The sequence below is a fragment of the Talaromyces stipitatus genome, genomic scaffold (genome assembly GCF_000003125.1).
Source record: "Talaromyces stipitatus ATCC 10500 scf_1105507295523 genomic scaffold, whole genome shotgun sequence".
NCBI lineage: Eukaryota > Fungi > Ascomycota > Eurotiomycetes > Eurotiales > Trichocomaceae > Talaromyces > Talaromyces stipitatus.
The window spans coordinates 4989664-5015690 of record NW_002990113.1 but is presented as its reverse complement, the minus strand read 5'-3'; the positions used below and the strand labels follow the sequence as shown (position 1 = coordinate 5015690).

The 26027-nt window shown below is 45.5% G+C and overlaps 9 protein-coding genes and 3 non-coding genes across 12 annotated transcripts, besides 1 other annotated feature; 2 read left to right on the top strand and 10 right to left on the bottom strand.

Annotated features, from left to right (window-relative positions):
• Positions 1 to 5: 5 nt before the first annotated feature.
• TSTA_077910 (pheromone-regulated multispanning membrane protein Prm1, putative) lies at positions 6 to 2569 on the bottom strand. Its single transcript, XM_002341775.1, has one exon. The coding sequence runs from the start codon at positions 2525 to 2527 to the stop codon at positions 320 to 322; it is 2208 nt and encodes a 735-aa protein (XP_002341816.1). The 5' UTR covers positions 2528 to 2569; the 3' UTR covers positions 6 to 319.
• Positions 2570 to 3847: 1278 nt separating this feature from the next.
• On the bottom strand, positions 3848 to 5862 carry TSTA_077900 (DNA polymerase iota, putative; the record flags this gene model as incomplete). Its single annotated transcript, XM_002341774.1, has 3 exons — positions 5660 to 5862; positions 5321 to 5608; positions 3848 to 5266 (listed from the first exon to the last, which is right to left on the bottom strand). Exons 1-3 carry the CDS (start codon positions 5702 to 5704, stop codon positions 3848 to 3850), a joined length of 1752 nt encoding a protein of 583 aa, XP_002341815.1. The 5' UTR covers positions 5705 to 5862.
• A 241-nt stretch (positions 5863 to 6103) lies between these two features.
• TSTA_077890 lies at positions 6104 to 6175 on the bottom strand. The gene has a single exon. It is a non-coding gene; the product is annotated as a tRNA-Arg (tRNA).
• An 855-nt stretch (positions 6176 to 7030) lies between these two features.
• Positions 7031 to 7116: a sequence feature (CT-rich).
• A 1043-nt stretch (positions 7117 to 8159) lies between these two features.
• TSTA_077880 (uncharacterized protein) lies at positions 8160 to 13460 on the bottom strand (the record flags this gene model as incomplete). The annotated part of the gene is made up of 2 exons (XM_002341773.1): positions 8160 to 13089; positions 13183 to 13460. The coding sequence occupies 2 exons, from the start codon at positions 13458 to 13460 to the stop codon at positions 8337 to 8339; spliced, it is 5031 nt and encodes a 1676-aa protein (XP_002341814.1). The 3' UTR covers positions 8160 to 8336.
• Positions 13461 to 14957: 1497 nt separating this feature from the next.
• On the bottom strand, positions 14958 to 15029 carry TSTA_077870. The gene has a single exon. It is a non-coding gene; the product is annotated as a tRNA-Arg (tRNA).
• Positions 15030 to 15120: 91 nt separating this feature from the next.
• TSTA_077860 lies at positions 15121 to 15192 on the bottom strand. Its single transcript has one exon. It is a non-coding gene; the product is annotated as a tRNA-Arg (tRNA).
• A 395-nt stretch (positions 15193 to 15587) lies between these two features.
• On the top strand, positions 15588 to 17465 carry TSTA_077850 (uncharacterized protein; the record flags this gene model as incomplete). Its single annotated transcript, XM_002341772.1, has 2 exons — positions 15588 to 15821; positions 16482 to 17465. The coding sequence occupies 2 exons, from the start codon at positions 15588 to 15590 to the stop codon at positions 17463 to 17465; spliced, it is 1218 nt and encodes a 405-aa protein (XP_002341813.1).
• A 362-nt stretch (positions 17466 to 17827) lies between these two features.
• Positions 17828 to 18951, bottom strand: TSTA_077840 (uncharacterized protein; the record flags this gene model as incomplete). Its single annotated transcript, XM_002341771.1, has 3 exons — positions 17828 to 17840; positions 17895 to 18818; positions 18851 to 18951. The coding sequence occupies 3 exons, from the start codon at positions 18949 to 18951 to the stop codon at positions 17828 to 17830; spliced, it is 1038 nt and encodes a 345-aa protein (XP_002341812.1).
• A 922-nt stretch (positions 18952 to 19873) lies between these two features.
• On the bottom strand, positions 19874 to 20170 carry TSTA_077830 (uncharacterized protein; the record flags this gene model as incomplete). Its single annotated transcript, XM_002341770.1, has 2 exons — positions 19874 to 20070; positions 20146 to 20170. The coding sequence occupies 2 exons, from the start codon at positions 20168 to 20170 to the stop codon at positions 19874 to 19876; spliced, it is 222 nt and encodes a 73-aa protein (XP_002341811.1).
• Positions 20171 to 20909: 739 nt separating this feature from the next.
• Positions 20910 to 21709, top strand: TSTA_077820 (uncharacterized protein; the record flags this gene model as incomplete). The annotated part of the gene is made up of 4 exons (XM_002341769.1): positions 20910 to 21009; positions 21033 to 21127; positions 21295 to 21320; positions 21409 to 21709. The coding sequence occupies 4 exons, from the start codon at positions 20910 to 20912 to the stop codon at positions 21707 to 21709; spliced, it is 522 nt and encodes a 173-aa protein (XP_002341810.1).
• A 1380-nt stretch (positions 21710 to 23089) lies between these two features.
• TSTA_077810 (fumarylacetoacetate hydrolase, putative) lies at positions 23090 to 24910 on the bottom strand (the record flags this gene model as incomplete). The annotated part of the gene is made up of 6 exons (XM_002341768.1): positions 24437 to 24910; positions 24197 to 24388; positions 23787 to 24129; positions 23565 to 23726; positions 23356 to 23498; positions 23090 to 23284 (listed from the first exon to the last, which is right to left on the bottom strand). The coding sequence occupies exons 1-6, from the start codon at positions 24638 to 24640 to the stop codon at positions 23090 to 23092; spliced, it is 1239 nt and encodes a 412-aa protein (XP_002341809.1). The 5' UTR covers positions 24641 to 24910.
• Positions 24911 to 24968: 58 nt separating this feature from the next.
• On the bottom strand, positions 24969 to 25911 carry TSTA_077800 (aromatic ring-opening dioxygenase family protein; the record flags this gene model as incomplete). The annotated part of the gene is made up of 2 exons (XM_002341767.1): positions 24969 to 25703; positions 25771 to 25911. The coding sequence occupies 2 exons, from the start codon at positions 25909 to 25911 to the stop codon at positions 24969 to 24971; spliced, it is 876 nt and encodes a 291-aa protein (XP_002341808.1).
• Between the last annotated feature and the right edge of the window lie 116 nt (positions 25912 to 26027).

Here is a 26027-nt window from a genome sequence, read left to right as displayed (position 1 = left end):
GCATCAGAGCATCAAAGAATTAATCAATATTTGGATTTCTGTATAGGCCTGAGGCAAGAAGAAGTCTCGAGCAAGGTCTATCACACATTCAGTAGATGCAAGATAAATAAACATTTTCTCATACAACAACAGATCATACCAATAAGAACTGTGTGCAATGAGGGTATCGTAGATCAGTAAGCTATAAAACAGAACGCCTCCTAACCGATGCAATTGCCGGGGAAACAAAAAGTAGAAATGTAAAATGACAGCAAAGATGTAATAGTGTGAAGAGATGCTTTTTAAAGAAAGAAAAGATAGGCGCCCAAGAAAATTGTCACTATCGGCGTTTCTCGTCACTGGCATATTCGACGTATGCACTCTTACGAGTATCAGCATGCACGGCAGACGAATAATCGCGCTCACCTGCATAACCGACTTTCTGGTCTTCATAGTCACATGAATCGTGGTCATGTGCTGGCGCATCAAGGGGTACCTGCTGCATATCACCACCAACAGAGCGCGTAGATCGCCCACCGGTCATCATTGCAGTGTTACCAGTAGTGTGGAAAGCAGCAGGTTCAATAGGCCCTCCGATAACGACATTTTCCTGTCCACCACCATTACCACGGACGCGCTCACGTTTACAGCAAATCATGAGTGCACGCAGAATACCAACAAGAACCAGCAAAAACCAAAGTAGGACCAGAATAGATGCAATCTTGGCTTCGGTCTCGATACCGTCTTGTAGTTTGGTGACGACGTTGTTGACCACCTCGGTGATTTGGTTGGATGTGGTTGAGCCGGGGTCTGAAAGGAAACTATCACCCGTGTCCGCGCTTTTAGCTGCTCCGATCGAGAATGTGTTATTCGGGAGTTGTGGGAGGGTGATGTGAGCGTGGTCATGAGCCCATGTTAAGCCCTTTTGGACGCTTTCAATTTTGAGCTCGACGACACAGTCGAAGATACCGGACACGGCACCGTACAAGGGGGTGCCGCTGAAGGTCGTGTTGATGACTTCGTTGGATTTATCCAGGAAAGTGTTGAGGGTATCGTTTAGCGCCGTGGTGCTGGTGTTCACCCATCCGAAGAGATTCTTGTTAAGGTCTGTATTTGTTGTGTTGATGACGTGGTTTGTGCTTAAGGCCCATTGCGCAGAGGCATTGTTCAACGAGTCGATGACCTTGTCGGCGAATTGGGAGACTTCGGCGGTGAGTTCTGGGACTTCCTTTTCGACAGCTTTTAACAGAATGTATTGGCATAGACAGGCGAAGAGGCCAGCTAGACCTAGACTGAGCAACACGAGGGCGGGGATGGAGGTTGCATATGCGAAAATCCAGCGTACGAGGATTTGATGACGGCTGTTATTGAACCATGTCGCAGCCCTCATACCCCAGGAAGAAGTATGTGGACGAGAAACAAGATAAACGACATCAAGAGAGTCGTGATTGCCAGTACCGATAATCCTAGCTCGCTCTTTGGCGAGTCTCCAACTCCGGATTTCCATCCAGGCCATGGGGATGCAAGCAAGGACTGCAAAGATGACGAGAACTGCGATAAAGACTTTGCGGGCCACCAGAATAATATCGGTTGTCTTCTGGAAGAAGTCGTTGATCCCGTCATTCTCGCCGCAGAAGGAAAGGGATTGTTTGGCTGGAACGGGGAAAGCAGAGCTGTCGAATGAGTAGTTTCCAAGATTATCATTGATGAGCTTCTTGAGTTGCTCAAAGGGGTACTCGATAGCTGTTGTTGTTGCGTTCTTGACCTGGTCAAATGTGGGGATGGTTTTATTGACCTTGTCGATGTCATCATTGATTGAGGATGGCAGTGAGAGATTCTTCAGTTCGTCGATTTGACTGGTGAAATCAAGAGTTGGGATGCTAGGAATGGCACCACAGAGAGATTTGGTGAAGACGTTATTGCAGTCCTTCTTCAGTGAATCAAGCGCTGAACCAAGATCATTCAGTCCATCACTAGCAGTCTTCACGGCACCGGAGATATCGTCCTCAATGGTAGGCAAGGTCTGGTTGAGCCAATCCGTCACCTCCTTCGCCAAACCAAGGGCTGTCTCCGCGGCTCCTCTAGCAACAAGAGTGAAGAGACACAAATACATTTGCGTGAGGAAGTTGATATAGAAAACAACGAGAGCTTCGATGCCAGTAATCATCAACTGCAGGACTTCAACCAACCCGTTCACTGCGCTTGTGACTCCACTTGCCGTAAGCTCGTTGACTCCCTGAGCCATGTAATGTGGTAAAGATGCCATAGAACTACCCGCAGACTGGACAGAGTTACAAGCAGAAAGGGCCTGTAAGCGCGCATTCGCCATGTCTCCCTGAAGACCTGTTGTGGCGAGTAGTACACGGACGAGAACGAGCAAGATCAGAATAGTCCATCGGTTGATCCATATCTGGGACAGACGTGCCTTGAGACCCAGGTATGGTGTTGGCTTGTCGGGATTTGCGTATGGTGGAGGAGCGTCACTGCCATCGTGAGCGCCATAGGGCGGGAGCATAGGGAATATCGTGCGACCACCAAAGAGCCTCATAGTGTGGGATGTAGCTTGACTGTGTAGAAAAGGGAAGCGACCGGCGCTTTGGTTTCGAATAGATGTAAAGGAAAGGTTATGAGGAAAATATTATCTCACTGACGACGACTTCGAACGCTGCGCCTATTCCTCTCGGGCTAGAAACGAGTGTAGCAAGAAGAGGAGGATCAGGTTGAAAGAAAGTGCAGGAAGCAGATCATCAATTAGTTATAATGGGAAAGATGAAGAGAGATGTATTATGACAGTCATGGAGAAGTAAAAATGGGAACAATGTGATTATTGAGACATGACTCTTATTGTTGTCTAAACAATATAGTCAATGAACAGCAGGGATGGTGTTTGAGGTTTGTCACACAATAGAGTGAGTCTTTATTGTCTGTCGAAGAGGACGAGCAGTGTTTTAAAAACTCGGTGACTGCCCTTCTATTGACGCTTAGTCGAATAGATCTGACTGACACTGTCGATGCAGGGCGGCAGACAGCCAGTCATCGTCGCAAGTTCGTATATTCTAAAACGAGTCAACCTAAGAGTTTTCTCAATGCATATTTAGCAACTAATGATTTTAATTGGTAGCAGCTTGCCGAGGTCGTTAAGGATTGTCAGTAGCTACGCTGTTGACGCGAGAGTCACTCAGTGGCAGTACTCAGAGACAGGCGACTCACAAGCGCCAGGGGTTTGGGTCTCTGCGACCCTTGAGGATCGATAGCCAATCGTCTGTTCCCCGCACATTTGATCTCAAGCGGCTCTAAAGCTAAACCATAAGTTTGTAAAACTGCCATATGGCTAGCTAAGCCACCGTCAAGTCGCGACCCATTGCCTGCTGAATAGTATCACTGCCAGGAACTCGACACGAAGAAAACTCATGTTTGGCTGTGACTCATGTCCACTTGACTTGATTCTGCTGGGAAAACAATGGCAGAGGTAAGTCACCAGATACCTGAAACCATTTCATGTATCATTATGCTCTGAAGATTGTTGTTTGGTGAACAATTGTTCGCTGTCCACATAAAGATTTAAGATCGCTGAATAGGATGCGCTAAGCTGTTTAGGGAATATAAGGTACTATTCTAGGCTCAGTTTGACCAATCATTGATGGCAAATTCATGTGGGTCATGTTTTAGCGTGGATTCGCGCGCCTAAAAGTAGAGCAGTCTCAGCCACTCATTTCGTAGTCCGTCATCGACTCTGACACTGATTCTCTTCTAAACATATCTCGCCAATGACAATATTATCATGGGGTATTATCATGGGGGTTTCTGCCTTTCTATGGATGCTGATCAGATGCCCGCAAGTATACTAGCGCAGTGAAACATATGACGTTCAATCAGGGACAGCATGATACAGAGCATGTGCACCAAAAGCAAATACAGGAATATGACTGCCACAGACATCGCATAACTGAGCAGACGGTACATCTTCTTCATCGCTCTCTTCCCACTCCGTGTTGTCGATCTGAGTCGTAACGGTCACATTCGCCGCATTTCTAGAAGTAGAGTCCTGGTACACCTGATCGTCCAGGCGATTTGTTTCAACAACTGCACTGGCGATCGAAGACCCCTGTTGCTTGAACATTTTACCAATGTCTCTGCCGCTACTTTGTTTATCATCCCCCGCAGTCTCCACCATATTGGTAACCGCAACGTTGATCAAGCTGAGCTCCCCAAACGATTTGTCTGGATGCAGCTTACGAAACATTGAAACAAGGGAGTCATCCACTAGCTTCTCCGCCACCGCCTCAGCACTCTCTGCAAGACTGAACATAAATTTCGGCACAGGTCCCGAGCGTGATGTCCGCCCGTTTGCATAGCTATAGTCTCGTGAGCCATCTGCATTCTTGGGTGATCTCCGTCGAGTTGATAGCCGAAGTGTACGAGGAAGTGCTGTCCAACGTGGAGTATCATTTCCCTTTGTATCATGATCCTGCTCATCTAGTAAATCAGTTCTCACCCGTTTAATCAGACTTGCAGCAAGGAGGTTAAGCTGTTTTTTGACATCTTCAAACTGCTCAAGTCCCTTGTAAGAATCCTCAATGCTGATCTGCGTCGGAACGATTCGCGCTTCTAGGACTTCACTGTTATCCACCCCATTCAGCAAATTCCATATCTGGAATCCAATATCCCTGGATGCGCCATGGCCTCCTAATATGTCGAGTAATTTTGGTGGGCCCATTGTTGGGGTGAGACGCACTTCTCGAACTTTAACTTGATCATCCACATTCCGCTCCGTGTACGGTTCAAATGTAGCCTCGCGATGTAATATGTACGTCCTGATCTTCCGGGCGGATTTGAACCCAATGCCCGGAATTTTGCCGATTTCGTGGTCGTCAATGAATCGGTTGACATTACTCATCCCCTCGCTATTGGAATATGGTGGGACAAGTGTTGTCTGGTTGTTTGGTTTGTTTACATTGCCAACCAGTTTGGCTAAAAGCTTCGACGTCGAGATACCGACGGTCGCTGTGTACCCATGCTCGTTATCGAGACGGGATCTCATATAATGTGCCAGGTGGGATCCTAGGATAAGGCGCTGGACCAGATTATGCTGACCATCGACGGCCGTATTTCTAGGCAGGGGACTTCCAATGGTTTCAGGATAAGTTAGACCGCAATAGCTCGTAGCGTCAAACTGGAAACCAATTGCTGGATCCCGTTTATCTAAGCAGAAGAATGAATGAGCCAAGTCGTGACGATTCAAAAGCGACATATTATAGTCAATCATCTCCGTAACATCCAGGAACACCTTTGTTACAATCAGTGTCTCATTTATCCAAAAGAAGCAGCGTGACAGACACACCTCATCAAACCCCAGTCTCTCCGCTTTCTGAGTCCATAGAAAGCTCTTCAAGAAGCAGTAAAGGCTTTTAGAAACATCGCGGAATTTGGTCAGGTCTTCTCCAAGGATGATGACCACGTCAGGACATATCTGCTTCGCCTCTTTGATAAGCTGTAGCTTCCTCAGACCCCGTCGACGAGCTTCATAATTGCATGTAACTATAATCTGTTTCTGCTGCACAGCTAACGGCAGAGATTTCAAGGCAGGATTTTCTGCCTCTAGAACACTAGCATAAAAGCAGTCATAGTCCTGCAGCCGAGTCAGTAAATCTCCTTTGAGCAGTTGGAAAGTAGTTCTAACAAAATGGATAATGACGCGATTGTCATCGCGACGCAGCGCTGCCATTCGCGCCTGTCAACTTCATCGGTTTAAATATATGCGGTAGTCACTGTACCTTGGGTAGATCGGAATCCGCAATGAAATGATGGAATCTCGCTTTGGGATTTTCACACCGGCACCAAAGTACACACTAGAAATAATGGCTATTCCAATGCTCTGCTTATGCGTCTAAGTGTAGTGTCGATTAGGATGTCAATGTTGCCTAGTCCACTGAGGCAGAGTTCTCTCTGCCATCCGCTAAGCCGAATACGGTTACTGAAATATTTCCAGTCGTTAGTGGAGGACAGCCACTTGCTTCATCGAAAATCGACCAAAAAAAACACGGAGTATGAATGCATGTAATCGACACATGGAAAAAAAAGGATTGAGTGAAGCAAAATAATGGAAAAGATAGGGGAAAAAAAATGACCTACGCAGGGATCGAACCTGCAATCTTCCGCTCCGTAGGCGGACGCCTTGCCATTGGGCCAGCAGGCCATTGATATTTGAAGAGTCTAGATTTTACTCTATATTTATGCCTAATAAGTAGTCCAAGAAATTATCCTACTCGTCTCGTCGCTTTTCACCACGCTCAGCGCCAAATGTACTATATGTATGTTCTAGCTAATGCAGGAGGCTTAAAATGGACACATATTTGGACGCCGCAAAACCGTATGGTAAAACAGTGTACGCTTTCCAGCTCATCGAAGGTTGGCATGTTCGTTATTTTTTATGCCTCGTTGCCATCAGTCTGGTGTGCAGCATCTGTATTGTTGGTGTTACAACAGCAGCCCATGTGACGGCTGGTGCTGAGGCTATACAGAAGATGGTGAGATTTGCTGACTTGAGAGGTCTGGACAGAAATCACGTGATCAGGGTTGGGCGAGAAGGAGCACGTGAGCGCGCCACTGATATCTGGGACCTTCATGTTTACACTCTTTCCTTTTCCTCCCTATGCTTAGATTTCTCGTATTAGCTTCCAAATAACATTTGATTGAGCCTTCACACCCATCAGAGCTTTGAAGCTGGCCTAACAGCTGGTAGCTATGCACTTGGGTTTGCAGCTGTTCTATTGGGAGTTATTACATTATTGAGTGCAATTCTATGAAGTACTGTAACTTTAGGTTTTATTCATCACCTCAATCTGCCAACACCATTGATGAACTCGAATAATCATGAGCTGGGAATTTAAGGGACTTCCTGGTGGCTGGCTCCTGGCTTACAGCGGATCAAGTTCCTGCACACAAATTAGCTTCTGGTGACCGGATAGCATGATGATGTGAAGAGGGCAGAGAGGAATACGTGAGAAGGGAAATACATTCTTTTGACAGAATTGCAACTGATAGCCATGTCAAAGTAAGCAAGAAAAGAGAGAAAAAGAAGAAGAAAGATAATTGAAAGAATGAACGGTGGTAAGAAAGAGGAAAGAGGGCAAGAAAACATGGAATGAATAGTCCATTCTTATTAGCTGGTCTGTCTCTTAGATGCTTGTACTCAAACTGAAGAGTGTACATAAATAATAGGATGAACCTGCATCTAACAATGAAAGAAATTCCAGATGAAGAGCTTACACACAAAGTCGTTCCAACCTCTCAAAATTGACCCATGGATCTGTTGGAACTTGATTATACGGTAGATTGCAAATTCAGCTTGACACTCCAGTCTCTCATCGGTTTCATTTGAAATATGGGCTGAGCCGCTATGGCAGAAGCAGTTGTTCACAGCAACAGTGGCACCTGTAATAGATTACGCCTCTAGCGTTGATGCATGCCTGTGGGACGCGTGAAACGTGGTGCCTAAACCGAGTGCAGAAGATAGGGGGTATAGAAGTCACAGGAGCCTTTCGGACAGTCACGACGGCAGAGGTAGAAGCTGAAGCAAATATTTGCTCATTCGGAGAACGACGCACAGAGAAAGCAACGAAATTGTGGGCTGATATCCGCGCACTTCCCAGATAGTAAGAGGGGTGGAACGAAGTGCCAAGATCTACATGTCCTGACATCAATACTACAAGTTTTATTTTTAACAGTGTATTTTTAAAAAAGAAGGAGGTACAACCAGTGTATCCATAGCATAGTGGTAATGTTTGAAAAATGAGGGCCACCACCAACCATAGTATATCCATCGGAGCGCCCCACTCTCAAAAACATGTTTTCTGACGGTAACTTTATACAAAGGATTGATTGACTAACCCGTCCTTCCCTTTCATACAGTAAATTTACTCCAAAATTACAAGGGTGGTTTTTTTAATACTAGCTTTTGCAATCATCGCAAATTGTTCTGTTTGATATTGTCCTGAAAGCTCCCTTGCCTATTCTCGATAATCCATAATATTATACACGTACTAGTTCTCAGATAGCTACCCTACCATCTATTATCTGATCGAGATTCCGCTTTGGTTCCTCTCAGATAAGGGTCCAGTTTCCAATCTTTCCACATCTAGACATATACCACATTTTGGCATGGAGCCTTTCTCTGATTCCCAGTAATCTGTCTTGTACATTTATTTCTCTTTTCTCTACATTTCTCTTCGCAATCTATTCGCAGAGTACAGAGAACACCAGCACCAGGTACAGACTGATATGGTACTGCTAAGAATTCAAGAATCATAGATTCCAACAAGACGCGCGTCGATCTCATTGACTGACTTCCCGTGTTTTCAAAACCAGATGAAGGCAGTGATAGTGATTATTATAGGAAGAACAAAAACAACAAATATCAACTTCTCTTTGCTCTTGACCAGTTCCGTAACCCACTGAGATCTTCCATGCAAAATCAAAAGTTGGGCCAATGCGAAGTACACTCGAAGTTTCAATCGGTCACACATATTCGTGATTGGGATCTCCTTCTGCATATCTGGTAGTGCAATAAAAATGCTTTTGTGCTTGAGGACAACAACGAATGTGTTCTGAAAACTCCAGCTCACAGCGGTTTGATAGAAGCACCGGAATTGGTGCCAGTTCATTTTTGGAAGCCAGAGGTAGAATTCCTCTCTTTTATGCAACAGAGAGAGTGCTGTTTTTGATTTCTCTTCGTTGTCGGCCGAGAATCGTAGAGTCACCCTATGAAGTATGTCTGGCGGAAAGGTGGATTGGTTCTTCAAGGCTTCCTCGACTCTCCATCGTACATAGAAATACGTATCATCAATGCAATCCAAGAGGGCGATGAGTGTTTCTGGTGGTAAGCTGGATATTTGACCTAGCATCTCCGCTGCCCATGACCTCACATGCTTGTCCTCATGGCACAAAAAGGAAACTGGAATTTTTAAAGCTCTAGCTCTAGAAACTGAGTCCGAATGTTCCCATAGAGTCATTAGTGCAGTCCCCCTGAGATATTCGTCATCCAAGCATTTGATTAGTCCATCAATTGCATCGGATGGCAAGGTTGAATGCTGTTTTCTTAAGGCTTCTATGGCCCACTTCCTTGTTGGAGCATAGTCGCATTCACGCAGACAGTTAGTCAAGGCATCAAGAGCGGTGGATGGTAAGTCTGAATATTTACTCAGGGTTTTCGCTGCCGCTTCGTTGATATAAGGGCTTTTATCTCCGATGCCAGTAAGCATAGCGTTAAATACCCCAGAGTGCGATATTGATTGATTTTTAATTGCCAATATAGCCTGACACCTTACATTTATCGCCCTATCTTCGTCCTCTACAATATTAACTAGAGCGTCAATCATCTCTGGAGGCAGTACTGGCTGGCTCATGATTATCAACCATGCCGAATCGTGGAAACGTCTCCATATCTCCTGAAGAATATCACTGGGCAAGGGTGACTGAGACATCAAGATTCGTTCGGCATAATGGCGCCTGTGATCGAGAGATAGCGTCTTCACTAAGTCAGCAAGCGTTACTCTGGGCAACACTGCCTTGCTCAGCGCCTTTTCAGCCTGCTCGGCTAAATCAGTGTCCTGACCTATCAGTACGTCCACCAGCCCTTGTATTATATTTTGTGGCAAGTTACGGTAATGAGCGAAGCAAAGTATTAAACTTCGTAATACCAAGGGATCACTGATGGCCTTCATTTTATCTCCCAGACTTTGAAGAGAACTGAGAGATAGATTCGATAAGTTCTCCAAGACATCCGCCGCACTCTGTTTCACCACGGTATTCTCATTGTCCAATTGATTGACGAGGAATTCCTGCATTTCGGACGGAAGCTCTGGTTGATTCCGCAGGCTCTCTTTCACATAATTTCTGATAAAGAGTAGTGTCATCGCTTCCTCGAAAAGAGGATGCGACTCAATGACCTGTTGCACATCTCCGGAAGGATTATCCTTTGACATTCTGTTTAAGACGGAGAGAATCCCAGGATCCCGCCGAATGATACTTGAGCCTGCCGCTGCCAACAAATGCGAGGATACGCTCCTCTCTTTAAGGCTCGTCAAGAATGCATCAAAGACTCGAGATACTACAGTTGGCTGTGGATCCATAGTGATAGCTCTGTATTCCTTTACCCAAGGATCTTTGTGAAGCAGCCATAGAATCAGTGTATGAACGGTTCCTGGTGGCAAAGTGAGCCGAGAGAACGAAAGAAAAGAAGACACTGCAAGGACCCATTCCGCATTTTCGTGTTGTAGCCACTCCACGAGTTTATCCTGAAAGCCCTTGGGAGGTGAACCCATTCCCAAATCTAGGGCAGCAGCTGCATCAAGGTATAGCCGAAATTCAGTGATGGACATTGGCTCCAGAATGTAGTCATGGACGATATCCAATGCTTTCCTCTTAGATTCCCAATCATTGCGTGCTATTAACTTGAATGCCACGTCTTCTAAGTCTTGACCATCAACGTGTCCTTTTGTTACCCACAGACGAGCCAATTGCATAAGTCCATGAGAATTTCTCGATCTTTCATTCAAGCCAGACAATATGTGCATCTTCCTGTCCAGTGGCGCATGCTTGAATACACGGTACACCATATATTCAGGATATTCTAGTCCCCCGGTAAGCACGGACTTTGCCCGGGTATCACACTCGAACACCAGCCACCAAGACAGCTTTCTTTCTATTTTTGCCCTGAAAATGCTGAATTCCGAAGGTAGAGTAGCCATAGGCAATTCGCTCAGACATTGTCCGATCAATCGCTGGTGGGTTGGACCTAAGAGGTCCTGCGTCTCTGCATCAAGCTGCTCGAAGAACTTTATGAGTGGCTGCGGTTTGCCGCTGCTCCGAGTATGCAGAAGGCCTGCTACATAGCGCCAAATCATGTTGTAACGGATGCTATATTTTTGTCTGTCTAGGATTGTGGATGGAAAAAAGCCGCAAGTATCGACTACGTTCCTGTTTTGTAGTTTGATACAAGGTATCTCCGTACCTTTGAACCAGTGTTTGACGAAGTAACAAGCGGCAAAGTACTCTTGATACGTCAAGTGTATAAAATGAAAGCCCTGCTTATCTTCTTCTGCTCCTTCATTGGATGATCGTAGAAAGGAGAGGCTTCTGAGCACGCTGTTATGTGCCTGAGGGATAGCATTCCCGTTGTCCTTGAGGAACTTGTGTATGTGACTTCGGGTAGATTTGTTGAACTCGATGAGTCCGTTATATATACCTTGAAATGCCAAACCTTCAAGAAGATTGATCTCTTCGGCCATGAGACCGTGAATCTCAGCAGCTGACATTTCGTCCACGCTGGAGTGATTGGCCACTCTCCCTAGTTTTACGGCATCTTTCCTCAACAGGCTCACTACTATTGCTTCATATACCGCCGTCATTGTCTGGAATGTATCATTGCCATCTTGAGAAGAGTCACTCCAGGTATAGCACAGTGCGTCCAGCTGAATGGGAATGCGCATGACGTTCTCGATTCCTGAGTGTGATTTGATGAAGGAGAGGATCTGTTCGGCAGTTTTCCTCTCAGGTGTTATTTCTGCTGATTTCACATAGGACTCGATCTGTTCTAATTTAAACCCAACTGCTCTGAGTCTGAAGTCGAACTTGCTTATTTCTGCTATATTTGTACCGTAAGGCCTGGTAGTTACAATCACTGCGTGCGGCCCTTGCAAAAGTCGGCGAAACATGCGTTGCATAACTGTGTCATCGCCCCAGTAATGTGTAATCTCATCAAGACCATCAAGGACGAAGAGCACGCGACTCCTGTCGGTTGGGTTGTCAACCTCTTTCCATAGGTACTCCGCCAATAAATCACGGTGCTGGTCAACTTGATCCGAGAAAAACTGATATGCGAACACTCCTTTAAGATTAAAAGCAGTGGACGGATGCTCTTTCAAGTTTCTTAGTGGTATCCAAAACAGCCAGTCAAATTGATCACTCCATAGACCATTGTAAAAGAAGTCATAAGTCATCTTCTTGCACAAAGTAGTCTTGCCTACACCTGCCTGGCCTTCAATGAAAACCTGCCTGGGTCGGATTTTTTCTGCATGACCGTTTTGCTCTCGAGGCTCAAATATTTCACGTAATGTTATGTCTTTGTTTTCGGGGCCTGAGACAACCGATAGATTGATATAGCATTGTTCCATTGGCAGTGTATCTCCGGATAGGCGTTTGATCTGAAGAAGATCATTACCAAAATAATGTTGCTTTAAAGCTTGCATCGCGTAGTATCGTAGAACCTCTGGAGAGCTTTTGCAGGCCATAGTAAGCAAGTCTTGGCTGGTGATTATGTCGGTTTGGTATCTAGGTCGCCTCTCTATGAGGGATGCAGTGAATTTCCACTCGTATTTCTTGCCCTCGCGGCCTATCAACCGAAGGTGCCCAGCTCCCTTTCCGCTGTCAGTAGGGGTCTGCTGGACCTGTGTAGATTTTGTAGTGGAGAATTTGATCCAGGCTAGTACACGCGGTTTGTCGCTGGTTGGAAGACTGTCGTATACATGTTGACAGCGCTGCTCTGGGAAAGTTTGCCGATAACCCTCGAGCTGGGCGTATATTCCGCACAAAAACGATTTCTCTATGCGACAGCTCACACTGCTCACATAGGCCTCGAGTTCGTCAAGGGCTTGGTTCCTGATAAGTACGTCGGTAATTCGCAGAGCCATGTACCAAGACTTTCCTGTGTGAGCCTTTACCTGATTCCAAGCGTATTGCTTGAAATCAGAGCCTGCTTTGATAACTTCAAGCGCAGCTTCACACAACTTCTGGGGATCTTTGGACAAAACACCACCGGTAATCATCATTGCAACGTTGACGGACCGTAGAAACCCGCGAGCTATTGCGTCGCCGGGAGAATCGTCGTCGGGCACAGCTCTCAAGGCTTGCGCGGCATAAGATGCTGCTTGGGCGAGATGCAGCTCTAAGTCATTGCTCAAGCCTTCCAGTGTAGTCAATAGTGGAGTATGAAGACCTTCACGACTGAGGCCGGAGACGCCAGCATCCACCATAGCGTCCAGCGTCGCCGATATAGCACGAATTAAATCATATTGTTGTTGCTTGTCATTGTAGGATATAGCTGTCTCCAGCCTATGTTTCAGACTATCCAAAAGCGACCCAAGGGGATTGTTATGAAATGTTATTCTGTTCCGACCGCTCAATCGGACGACATAGACTAAACACCGAAGAATTTCTGGGTCAGGCGAGGTGTGATCATGAGTTCCCGAAGCAATGCAGTTGGTGAAGCTCCTCAACAGCTGTATGTATGTTTCGTCAGACAAGAACTCGGAGAGCTGGGCAGCTTCCCAGGCACACTTGTAGAGTGAGTTCGGATCAAGCTGCTGCACAACGGCCCTGCAGAGTGCTTGCAGTGTCTGTCTCTCTGATTTGTCTAGTAAGGCTGTCTCTAGACGTTGGATGAGGTGGGGGATATCGGTAGGCGGGGTGCCCTTAGACGACATGGCTAAAGATAGATCGCTTGTTACGCAAATGGGATGGATATCATCATTTCTTTCGTGTTTTTCATCTTTGTCTTTTGAGGGGATGATATCTTGGCAGAGTTTGCGACTGGTTCGACGGGGCTGCTCAGCCACGTCAACATTCAGCTACAGCCACTACTATATTTGAAAGGAGCGAGCCTAGAATGAACTAGATACAGTATGCAGAGCTAGGATTAGAACGAATGCCGTAGTAGCGACATACCGGTACTGTATTTATAGTGGGAAAGGCCTAGAGCGACACGTATTTACGAACCCGTGACTGGAATCTCACCGTTTTGGGCTTGAGAACAACAGTATTCTGCCTCCAATATTAGGCCTGGTATTATGGTGTCTCTACGTAGGCGAAATTAAGGTGTGATGTTAAATATTTCCCCATGACGTTACAATTATTTGAGTAGTGCTGTTGTGCTGTTTGAACAAGGGACTAAAATCGGTCACAAAAGTACTAAGAAAATTTTTGTATGGGTAAAATCTAAATCAATATTTCAACACTTAATATTGTTAGAAATAGGGTCGGTTATTGTTGGTTTAGCCGGGTCCTGGATCACGAAGCACAAGATTGCGGCAAGGGCAGTCCAACTGCCCTACGTGGTGAGCCTGATAATATTGAAGTTATTCCTGGGAGGAGAAGGATAATGGAGGAGAAGGATAATTACATGCAAGTAAGGGGATATCCCCAGGTAGGTGAAACGGAATAACTAATATTCCGGTGCTGATACTCAACACCTGGGGATTCTCGTACGCACAGTTATAAACCGCTAGATCAAGCACGTTAGCCGCAGGTGACTCGCGGAGGCCAAGCTGTGTTCCAACAAGTAATAACTCTCTCTTGGAACACAACCATGAGTGTAGACTCAGTGTTCCCCCTCGCGCGAACTGCTTTGGAGTAACTAACTTAGCGTATTGCAGTTTGTATCTAAGCAGCACCGGGACGGCTGTACACTATCTACAATTCTACATAGATTTGCTAGGTCTTTTCTCACAAATATTCGATTTTAGAAATGAAAATTTATATATATTATAGTTTTTACCATAAATAATGGATTGAACTTATTTGAAATCGATTTTCCCTGTTGTTGGATCGGTATTTCAAGATTATATGAATGTTGATTTTGTTAGTAGTTTCCGAACGTTGAGCTCCGGCAGACTAGCTCGAACTATCGATATTAGGGTCAGCCCTTAACACTTAACTATCACTCGATTGTTCTGTCGCAGCAAAGTGGATACATTCCCATCGAGCCCTAACCCTATGAATCCGTCAACTTGTATCCAGGTGTCCACCCTACGGTGCCACACCCATTTCCATATAAAAATTTTTTTTACCGGTATGGATACATCTTAGAGCTCATCCAGACCCCTGTGCAGCTACAGGACAGCTTAATCAATGGCTGTTGGTCTTCAACGAAAATATAGGTCACAAAAAAAAAAAACTGGATAAGAACGTAAAAATAGATCACGTGACCTACGCAGGGATCGAACCTGCAATCTTCCGCTCCGTAGGCGGACGCCTTGCCATTGGGCCAGCAGGCCATTGATATGAGGCAGCCTGGTAAAAAGGCTTATGAAATTTAGAGGAAAGAATATCGATAAAAATTGCAAGAACAGGGCGAAAAAAAGAAACTGACCTACGCAGGGATCGAACCTGCAATCTTCCGCTCCGTAGGCGGACGCCTTGCCATTGGGCCAGCAGGCCGCTACGACTAAAACAACCTGTTAGTGACATATTGTATTCTGTGAGTCATCGTGTACGAACTCGACACGTATCGCGACTTATCCAGGTAGCAATCCGCGTAGTAGTTGCGACTCAAGTCTCAAGAGAATGATATGTATGAAAGAATGGTTTTTTTTGATCGATGTGAAAGGAATATGAGCATGCGGATATGTTGGCCGGGCAAGAGGCGAGTCGATCTACCTAGGGGGTGGAATCCATTGTAACGATGTACATTCCCAGTTATAGTTTGAGAATGTATATCGTATGCGAGGTAAGATTTCACTGTAGGTAGTAAGTAAGATGAATATAGCTTTGACGTGAAGCGTCGAACTGCAGCGAACGCTGGATCTGGGATTGGAAAGGAACGTCACGTAACAATGAGCTTTCTGCTGGAAGTGCATGGTCTTCGACAAGCAATCGTCCTTGAAGCCTATCTGGAAACAAGTACCGGTACATGCAAAGTGGGCACACTGCGATGTGACTATGCTGTGTGCTCGCATAAGGAGCGTATGGCTGGCGCCTATATCAATGCCGGCGACTCACGATGGACGCTGTTTGGATGGCCAACCTCGGTCTGGCTGCCGGTCAAAAGTAAATCCGAGCTTAATGCTGTAAATTGAGCTAAAATGAACTAAAATGTACGCTAATTTGGGCGGGGGATAAATTTAGCAATCGGTCTTATCTAAGTATAGATATCGAATGGTGTCCAATCATCGGGGCTGTTCACATGAGTCAGCAGTGGGGTTTCGTCGTCAGTAAATCAATTTTCAGTGCTAATTGGCTCAGTTTGAAAGCGGAGTACCCGAAGGAAGCTTATCGTGTGGCCAGTGGTCCGTGGGTGACTTCCTTCTTTGATTTCGATCGTTCCTTCCCCACTCTCTCCTCCAGTCTTACTATTAATATCGCTCTGGAGTGTGACTCTTTGCTTCAACCAACATATTTTTATCGCCATCTTGAATGGCTTTATTACAAGTGCTTACTCCTGTTATCTTCTTTTGTTCCTCCGAAGTGTGTTTTGAAGTCGATCAAGCACAATCTGATTCAGGCGTCGAAATTTATTATGTTGGACTGTGCCTGAACCCGTTGGCCCCCAGCCCGCTGCTATTCATACGAACATAATCCAACAAAGCAGCCCCGTCAGATGACCTAGTTTCAAACGCTGGTGGAACAGAGAGGTTGTTTTCGGATCCTGTGGCCGAGTCGTCTCAGCTCTTTCAGCGGGATAATTCATTATTATATATGTTCTGCACCGAATCGGTATGAGCTTGCAGTTATCGCACATATCCCCTGTCCCTCGCGAATCGCCACCCTCTGTATCACATACAACCGCACAAAAGATGATTGCTATTACAACTACGGCAACACCGTCGGTGATGCACAATACAACCATCACAAAAAGACCAAAGCTATCTTTACAAACGACTTCTCTGCCGGCTACATTCGGAAACTCGAATACGGGACTGGTTGCTCGATCATGTATTACCGCTTCACCTACCGTTCGGAATACGTTCAGCAATGCCTATGATATAAGGCAAACATTATCCGCTATAGACTCGCCTTCTCCTTCTTGTCGATCGGCCGATAGGAGTGCTCGCCATGGGTCTCCGTTCCCTTTTAGTAACTATCGATCTGACCCTATGCCCTATCAACAGCCGCTCGGCGTTCGGAGCATTCTCCGCAATTCACCTCTGAAGAAGTTGTCTCTGGGACGTCGGTCGGTCTCTATATCTGCTGGTGCCATAGATAATCGTCGCGTGTATTTCCCAGCTAAGAAACAAGTCAGCTTTCGGAATCAACTAGAAGAGGAGATCAAGACAGTCCGATACGTGGCTCGACATTCGGATATTGACTCTGAGAGTGAACCCGAGTTGATATCCGACGGTGCAGATGGCAGTAGTTCCGAGTCCTCTGACTCTAGTGAATCACAGTCTGAGCACAGCTCATCAGGAGAGGACGATGGAGAGGCACAAGATCGACCAGTACGAAGGAGGAAGAGGAAGTCTGCTCCCAGCGAACGTCAAATACGCGCGGCTGCGCTAAGAGATGGCCTTAACAATGATCGTATTGCAGCAGCTCTCTCGGCAGTTCCCGATTCAAACAGTCAGAAGCGTCGATGCAAATGGCGCTGGACGCTAGGCAATTCACCTTCGGCTGAAGCCGAATCAAATCTCGACACCATTCCGTCTGCGGAGACTATACAGTCGCCACCGGCACTGAATACGGGCAACGATACAGTCATTTCAGGAAATCCATGACGAATTCACATTTACTTTCATTTAGCGTTGGCGTTCTGGGATATGGCATTTAATCAGGCGTAACGGTTATTGCATGCATAGCCTGCCTGCTCTGTCGGCATGACTTATCTTCTTCGTCTAGAAGACGACATCTTTTTCCCTTTCCCTTTTGACCAAATCCATGGATGTGAATAGATATGAATAAATGATACATAAATCAAATATAATTTTCGTGCTCTTCTTGTGATAGATTTTCAAACATCAATGGATGGTACCTAACCATCTGACAGGTACATGTGCCTACCTAGTCTTACGATGTTGAATAGCCCTGTTCGTTGCATGCCGATTCTATTCCCTAATCTAAGCATGTACGAACTCCTTAATCAAGTCAGGAGCCTTTGACCAGGCTTTATATAGCTCTTTATCAGTACTTCTTCAGAAAAGCCACACCTCCCCCATTCCCAGCCAAGCAATTTTCTTGCCAGACTACCATCCTCGCTCCTGAGAATACCAACAGCTATATCCAACTCATCTGGACGTTGAGCGCACCAGTAAGATGTTGTTGCGCCGCAGTTGGCACAGAAGCTTCGACATGTATTGGGTGAAGACCAGTAGTATTTCAAGGAAAGCTCGGGGTTAGAGTTGGAGCTTGAAGCGGCGAAGCTGAAAGTGGCTGGAATTAAGCTGTCTGGGGTAGTATTATCAGGCGATACACTAGTCTTCTTCATGTTGAATACATTTCCGGCATTCACAGGTGTCCATGGAAATAGTGATATGCCTGTTGAAAGACGGCAAAAACGACACGCACAGAGATATGTGGGATATTTCGCTGGGTCGGAATAGTTGTGACAACTTGAGTCTTTAGCTGTATGGTTTGCGCACTGTATTAATAGGGCGACACCGCCGCAATGGCAGCTAGCTGTCGGATATGAGTCCTTATCAGGCTGTTGGGTATAATTTTCGGGGGATGCACTGATCATAGAAAGAATATTGGTATGCGGAAGATCATATGAGTTCTGAGGAGCAGAAATGGGCTCTGGAATACCGGCCCAGGTAGGAGCAGCTCGATCACCCAGCTGAAGCAAAAACGGAGCCAGTCCGCCGTCTTTAGTGTCGAGGATGTGAGCATAGCGCATGACCATGAAAATATTGTTCGGTTCTCCTGGGACATCCAGCTTTATGGCAGGATTATGTTCAATAGCCCTGCTTATAAAATACCACGTATCTAGCGGAGCAGTGTAAAAGACACAGAAGCAACCACATGCAGGGCAGAAATAGCGAGTAGCAACATCGGAATTTTTATACGGCTGCAGACTGTTGAGCGTCTTTGTAACAGCGATGAAGTGAGTGGTGAGAACAGAACACATAGAGCACCTGTAATGTATCGACAAGTGTCGCAATGCCACATTTCTGCATAGACTGGAGTGTTTTGATCTGATAGAAGCGATCCCGGCTCGGAGATTGAGCCGCAAAGGCATGTGAACTGGATTGAGGAGATTGGGACCATGGTGAAGGATTGAGGCAAGAGACAATATAGATTCAAATTCTGATTCGTGTACTATGGGTCTCTATGGGTGCATAATATCTTATTCCTATATGTAACCTTGGGTTGTGTCTGAATGTTGTTCTGCGGAGATCAGATATATTATTGGTTTGTCATTGGGCCCACTATTGTATTTTATATAGTCTTCATTGCTGGAGGCTACAGTGTGGCTAGACTCTCGAAGCAAAAGAGGTATTATGAAGTAGATCGACGATAAATTGAGATACTTTCATTTTGAAGTGTTCTCTAACCATCCTCTACTCGTAGTCGCTTTATGGTTAATTAGGGTTTTGTTACGGGCCAGTCCCGCCTTATGAATTGCCATAGATCCATTCTCGAGTAGATAACGTGCATGAGGAAAAGAAGGAAAGGAAAGAGAACGAGCAGCTTCCGCTCAAACTTACAAGTTTATATGCAAAGGGTGGATGGAGATGTTCCAGCTCGGTTAACTCAAACACGGGATTGGGGAATGGATTTCGGGTGTTGGGGGAGCTTCATGTTCGGATAGGGTAGATGCTTAATAGGGGATAGCGTATCCGCGGCTTGTGGTTGCAGGTATTTGCCGCTAGAAGGGTTTCGTGAGGGTGTAGCCCGAACTATCGATATTTGGGGTCAACCCTTAACAGGTTTCTAGGGTTACGGCCGATCTCTACCCCCGGCGAATTTTATAAGAGTTATATGCTCCTTACTGTGATACCAATGCTCATTTCATATCAGATATAAATGATTTCCTTTCTCTCGTGAAGTATACTAGACAGTTCTGTCGTTCTCACAACCTAGACTCCCGATTTGTAGAAAAAGATCTCGTTGATAATATTAACGTGCATAGATGGCTGATACCGTAACTTCATAACATCATAGTGAATGTGACATTCAGTGAAATCAATTACTTGCTGCCACCTGCCCGTCCAGCTTTATGGGGATCAACCTCGCCATGAGCAAACTCTCCCTTGGCGCTGCCACCACTGCCGGAAGTAGAACCACCTTTTTGACCCGCTTCAGAAGGATCAACCTTGCCGTAGGCGAATTCGGATTGCTGAGTGCGCTTGTCGCGCTGACCGTCCTCGCGCTTGCCGCCGTGCTCTGTGATCTGTCAGTATTGGACTTTCATTGAAGGGCGAGAAGCATATTGGAGTAGTGAGGAGAGAAGAAGCCTACCAGAAGGCTTGTACTTGTCGGCCATTTTGAAATATGGAAGTAGTTTTGTGGTTTAATAGAAAATGGTCTTGTAAATGTTTTTTTCTTTTTCAGTGATTGTTGTTGATGTGATGTGATGTTGTAAAGACATTTGATCGAGGAAAGTCACTTATATACTGCGCTTCTGTGCTTGATAACATCATCTTCATCATAGGATGTCATCATAGTAGTGTAATCATTCCTAAATCCAAGCTGAATTTCCCCAGTCGTTATTCCTTGAAATGTGTTAGAGAAATGTGGAGTTACACTAGATAGCTTGTATACTGTTTACCCGATTCGGCTTTTTCAAAACCCGCCTGTGGAGTTATTTCTTGATAAACCTGAACTATGTACCAACAACCTCATTAATAATGCGGATTATTCGTCACCAGCTATTGATCTTTCATCATTCTCCTTCATCTCTATTTCATCAACTCTCCACCAAGTGGGTTCTCGATTTCTCCAGATCTATTACCCGGGCCCACTCGCATAGATGCTCCAACGATCAGAGCAATGATCAGCAGTATCTTGTAGCTTCCGAAAGGGATCTAAGTTAGACAAATTAAGCTCTCTGAATTGATCATGAGTTCGTTACAGTGCCTTGCAAAGAGATCCGTCTATTAAGCCGTGGAGAGGGCCAGTTTCGTCGAGATCGGGAAGCCAAGAACTCAGTCCTCGTGACATGGCAGATCTCATTTGACAGTATATGCCAGAGCCGACGATCAGCGGCCGATTCAATATCGCTCATGAGTTTCTTTGACCACCAAGGAATTCCTGAGGCCCTTCTTCGAGATCCCTGCACACAGGAGAATGCTCAGCCGAGGGACGGCGATGATGCAGATGACAGTGAATATGGTTAAAGATTCTAGGCGTTGACCATCCCGATACTGTGTCATCCTTTGCGGCAATGATCGATTGGCAGACTGAAAACTTGGACATTGATGTGCCAGTAGCCAATGGTGCTGTATAACAAGCGGATCGAGTTCTCGCGGATAGTGAATATTCCGCACGATCTTTTGAGCTTACGTTTATCCAGAAATAACTTTGAAACAGTTTCAGCAAAAATCTTGATAATTTTCCAGCCTCCCAGAATCTATTTTAGAAACTATGTACGACGCAAATTGTAAATAGGTGTCGCCGTTCAAGAAACAGGCAATGTACAACTTGATCACGTGTATACATGTCCGGTCAATACCAGACATGATATAGCGAACCAGCGACGCTTCGGAGCTTCTTTAATTGTAGTTTAATCACGATTGGCGTAGGGTTTGAGAAACAATCAAAGAGTGTAAGAACCCGACACCGGTTTTGCCCTCGATTGTATAGACCGTTATCCGACGCTCAATACAGCGCTGGTTTCGATATCTTGATACATGGTCCAGGAGGGACTACGTACGAGGAATTCATCATCCCGCAACTTATGGAGCAGCTATTTCCTCTTTTTCACTCGGGACGCCATATCTCGGTGCTTGAAATCGGACCTGGCCTGCGGAGTTTCCCCCCGGAGCGGGTTGCTTCAGGGTGCAAATACTCCGTCTGGGTGTAATGGGCCCTCTTACGTCTCCATGTGAAAACTTCAAAAGATGGTTCAATGGAATTCAATCGGACTCTTGCATCGATTGGGAAATGAGCACGAATTGGAAGCGGAGCTTACAGTGAGTGAACTGCATCAGGAAATCCTTATCAGGTACGGTGACTAGATCTTGATATATAGACCTAACGGTGACGAGAAACTTGGTTAGTACTATTTTTAGTAAGTACTCGACACAGACAAATAGCCTATTGTAAAGATCCGGGAGTCAGTCGAGCAACATACATGGGTTATGGAAGGCGCTACTGACCCTCTGTTAATTTTACCTTGCACAACGTGAATTTTGATGACTTAGAAAGCAGACAACATGAAGCTGGCTCAACATTTCCGGTGTTAGATAACTGCTATTCCATTTCAACCGTGGATTGGCCTTTCTGTTACCGAGAGAGATAAAAACCATCGTACAATAGACTCAAAATGACCATGAGTCGAGATACAGGAACAGTACACGAGCTTTCAAAATAGCAGACGCGAAATTACATGTCTGAGCCTTGGAGAGCTTTGGTTGTAAGATGCCTGCCTCATTCCGTTCAGCTACATCTGGGCAGGGCATTTCAATGTCCGAGATCCTCAAAAAGCAGGAGTATATAATATGATCCTTGACTACTCGCTATATCTGGGTGGTTACCTACTTTCTCAAGTGAGAATGTACTACTCTTAATCTGACTTGCTTTGTGTTCTATGGATCCGAAACGTTTCACTCTACGAGCTTCACGAACGCCAAAAAGCCCCGCGAAACCCTCCCCTAAAACGAGTGTCAAACAAACCGATGCTTACGCGTAAAAGAGCCAACTTCTACTCCACTGAAGAACGTGATATCAGTTTTGTCGAGTTCCATAGCGTCAGTTCAAGAGGCTGTGCTGTGGATGCTTTGTCGTGCGCGTGGATGGCGGGTGCCGAAGGATTTCGAGAAGATAGTGCGGTAATTAGCATGATTTTTTATTTCGAAGCGTTTATAGAGACTGGCAGAAGGAAATGCTTTAGACTAGACGTTTTACCTCCTAACCGTGGAGGCTTGAGAGAAGATTTTATGATGGTTTTGTTGATCAAGGCTCTGTCACGACTCAGTGTTTATCCTTTGACGAAGCAGCCAGGGTTCGACTCACCAAACCAGATATACAAAGTGTATCAAAACACGATTTAAATTTAATCAAGAAGACTTCGATAATTTTTATTCTGCAAACGAATGTGATGCTAGAGTTGCTTATCCTAAATGGTGCGCACTAACCATAAATGGAAATGTTTTCAAACCATGTCCTTTCCTCTTTGGGGACTATTAGCCCTAACTCATGGTTCAATCAGTATGCAACACAAATAATCCAATGATAAAGGGTATTATACAGCGGGCAAAATTATTCCACGACATTCTCCAAAGCCCAATCGGGGTTGGCCTTCACCACCTCCACACGACGCACCGAGGATAATTTCGTCACCATCCTTGAGGAATCCGAGTCGATCACCGTTGGCCAATTCAATTGGTTTCGCGCCATTGAGAGTGGCCTCAAACAGACAGCCGAGTTCGTTTTTAGACTGGAATTTCCAAAGAGGAATTAGTACTCAGCTTGTTTCGTAATTAATATATGTAAGAGGTTTTATCTTACCTCTCCAGTGATAGTTCCTGTACCGAGTAAATCACCCGTTTCTAACCCACAACCGGCCAAAGCATAATGTGCGACTTGCTGATACGGTGTCCAGTAGAGGTAGCTCAAGTTACTAGTCGTAATTTTATGAGAGACTCCGTTCCCTACCGATTAGCTAAGTTAGTAGGCGAGGCATTAGTTGTTCTGGGTATTGTATCAGGAGGACTTACGGAGTAGAGTCACTTCTAATCTAATATCAAAGCTTGCCTTTGTTTGATCCGGATGACGCTGATGCTCAAACTCAGTACCGGTATGATCATGCCATGGTTTGCAAGAGAATGGCAACAAAGCATCTAAAGTGACGATCCATGGTGAGATACTTGTTCCAAAGCCTAGAGAGGTGATGTATCATTAGCAAACTGCCTGAGATATTGGATCTTTTGTGGACTCACCCTTCGAATGAAATGGGCCTAGAGGATTCATCTCAAATCCCTGAAGATCCCTAGCTGACCAATCGTTCAGCAAAACAAAGCCGAAGATGTGGTTTGCTGCATTTTCGACCGATATTCTCTCTCCCATAAGAACAGGCTTGGAGATAAAACAACCCATTTCTAATTCATAGTCCATATTTTTTGAGGGGCAAAATGTCGGTTGCTTGGTTTCTGGGTCGTAGAGGATTCCGTGAGGTCGTCGGACAGGTTCTGGGGACGGAACAATGCTCGATGTTCGACCATTGTATACGAGTGGTGCATAATAGAAGTTTTTGGAGATCGTTCCACCGGTTAAAGCGGCACACTGTAATGTGGTCAGTCGATTTTTGAATTCGTAAAACACTGGAAGAGGCCTCGTTGATATTTCATACATTTTTACAATGCTCAAGCGAACACGCAAAGTCCACGTAGCCACCAATAGTCATGGGCAGATGCAGCTTCACAGATTTCAGAGGAATTGCACATCTTTCAGGAATATTCCCGGCAGCAAACTCTGTGGCCAGATAGGTGCGAACATCTGACCGGATGGCCGAGTCTAGAGCTGCAAACTCATTCAGTGAGGGCTAAACTATCAGCATCCTAGACCAAAAAGTATTTCCGGACATGCATACCTGGTTGAAAATAGCATATAGACTTCTGTACCCTTTTAGTTGAGCGTATGTTCTGTCTTTCCAATATGCTGCTAGATCAATCGCATAATCGCCCAATGCCGTCGCACAACGTGGTTGGGGATTCGATTCGGTGGAGATTACCCCAAACGGTATATTGTCTAGGGTAAAAGGAGAATCTGGGCTAACACTGATTTTGAATGCCATTTTCTTGTTCTCTAATATTAACTCCTGGTTCCATTTGGCTATTCTTTTCCTGTTTTCAAATCTACCGTTGGCATTGATACGCCATTCATTTAAAGCTAATGTTAAAAGTCCTCCACCTATCCGATCCCGTGGGGATCTTCGTACGTATCGAAATTGACCTGGGATACCCCTAGTTTGTCCTATCTGTGGAGCATACCTTACGCAACAGATCCCTTAGCAGTATTGCTAAGCTGCTGATCAGTCTATCGATGCGCATTGGTAACTGAGTTCAGATACAATCCAATATTAGTTACATCAAACGTACGCTATATGAACACTATTGAAACATTCAATTGACTGTCTGACTAATCTTAGGCCATTCTCCAAAAGTAAACTGTGAATTGCACATGTTAGTGAGCTCCCAACTCTCTGCGCCTAATCTTCCGTAGACACCCCTGTCCTGTTCACTACCCACAGCACCGGCGACAAACAATGCAGCCATAAAATGATCATCTGTTGCGTGCGCCTCTCTGAATTTCGGATGTTTCATCAATCGTGTGATTGCGCGGCGAAGCGCAGGGCCACTGTTATTCACTATGGCATCCTCGACCGCCTGCCGAAAGTCCATTGCCCAGTCTTCTGGAGGCGTCAATTGGGCGAAATTATCCATATAGTTAAGCATCGGCGCCCAGATATTACGGTAAAGATTGTGCACGGCGCCACCCGTGCCAATGATTAGGTATCCTTGCTCTCGCAGTGGTCGCAGAGCTGCTCCGACACGCATATGGAAATGAGGATCGAATCGAGAATTTGCGGAAATAATCGTAGTGGGCGGGCATTTCTTGGGAAACATGCGAATCAAGATAAGATATGTGTCGTGAATCCAGTCAAATTTTTCGTCGGCAGAAGCGTCGAAGCCATCTTTACGGAGCAGTTCGATACACGCCTGGCCGAGTTCCAGATCTGGATTGAGTTCATAATCGACATATTTGGACGGATGTACGTATGCGACAGGTGACTTATTTGGCTTAGGGTTCATTGCGACTTGAATCTTATTTAGCCCGGAACAATCCCAATGGGCTCCCTGATATTGTCAATCGTATACATAACGAAGAAAGGCTAAGAGTTATCACAATGAGCATTGAACATACCATCATCACCACTCCCTTGATTCCGTTTGCAAGGGCCTCATCACCGCATTTCTTCCAGTAATCGGCCGAAGTAGACTCTTCTCCCAACATCATGGTCGAGCCATGGGAGAAGAAATGAACTGGGGTAGGCTCCGTAGACATGGTGAGCTGGTGGTTCCTTTCAATGTGTGAAAGATGTGAGTCCTATACTAGTCATATTGCACCTCAAAAATCGTCTTTGTCGCGCAAGGCTGAAATACCGTCCCAACGTTCTACCT

Coding starts and splice junctions, on each gene's coding strand:
- TSTA_077910 (XM_002341775.1), bottom strand. CDS start 2,527: ATGAGGCTCTTTGGTGGTCGCACGATATTCCCTATGCTCCCGCCCTAT.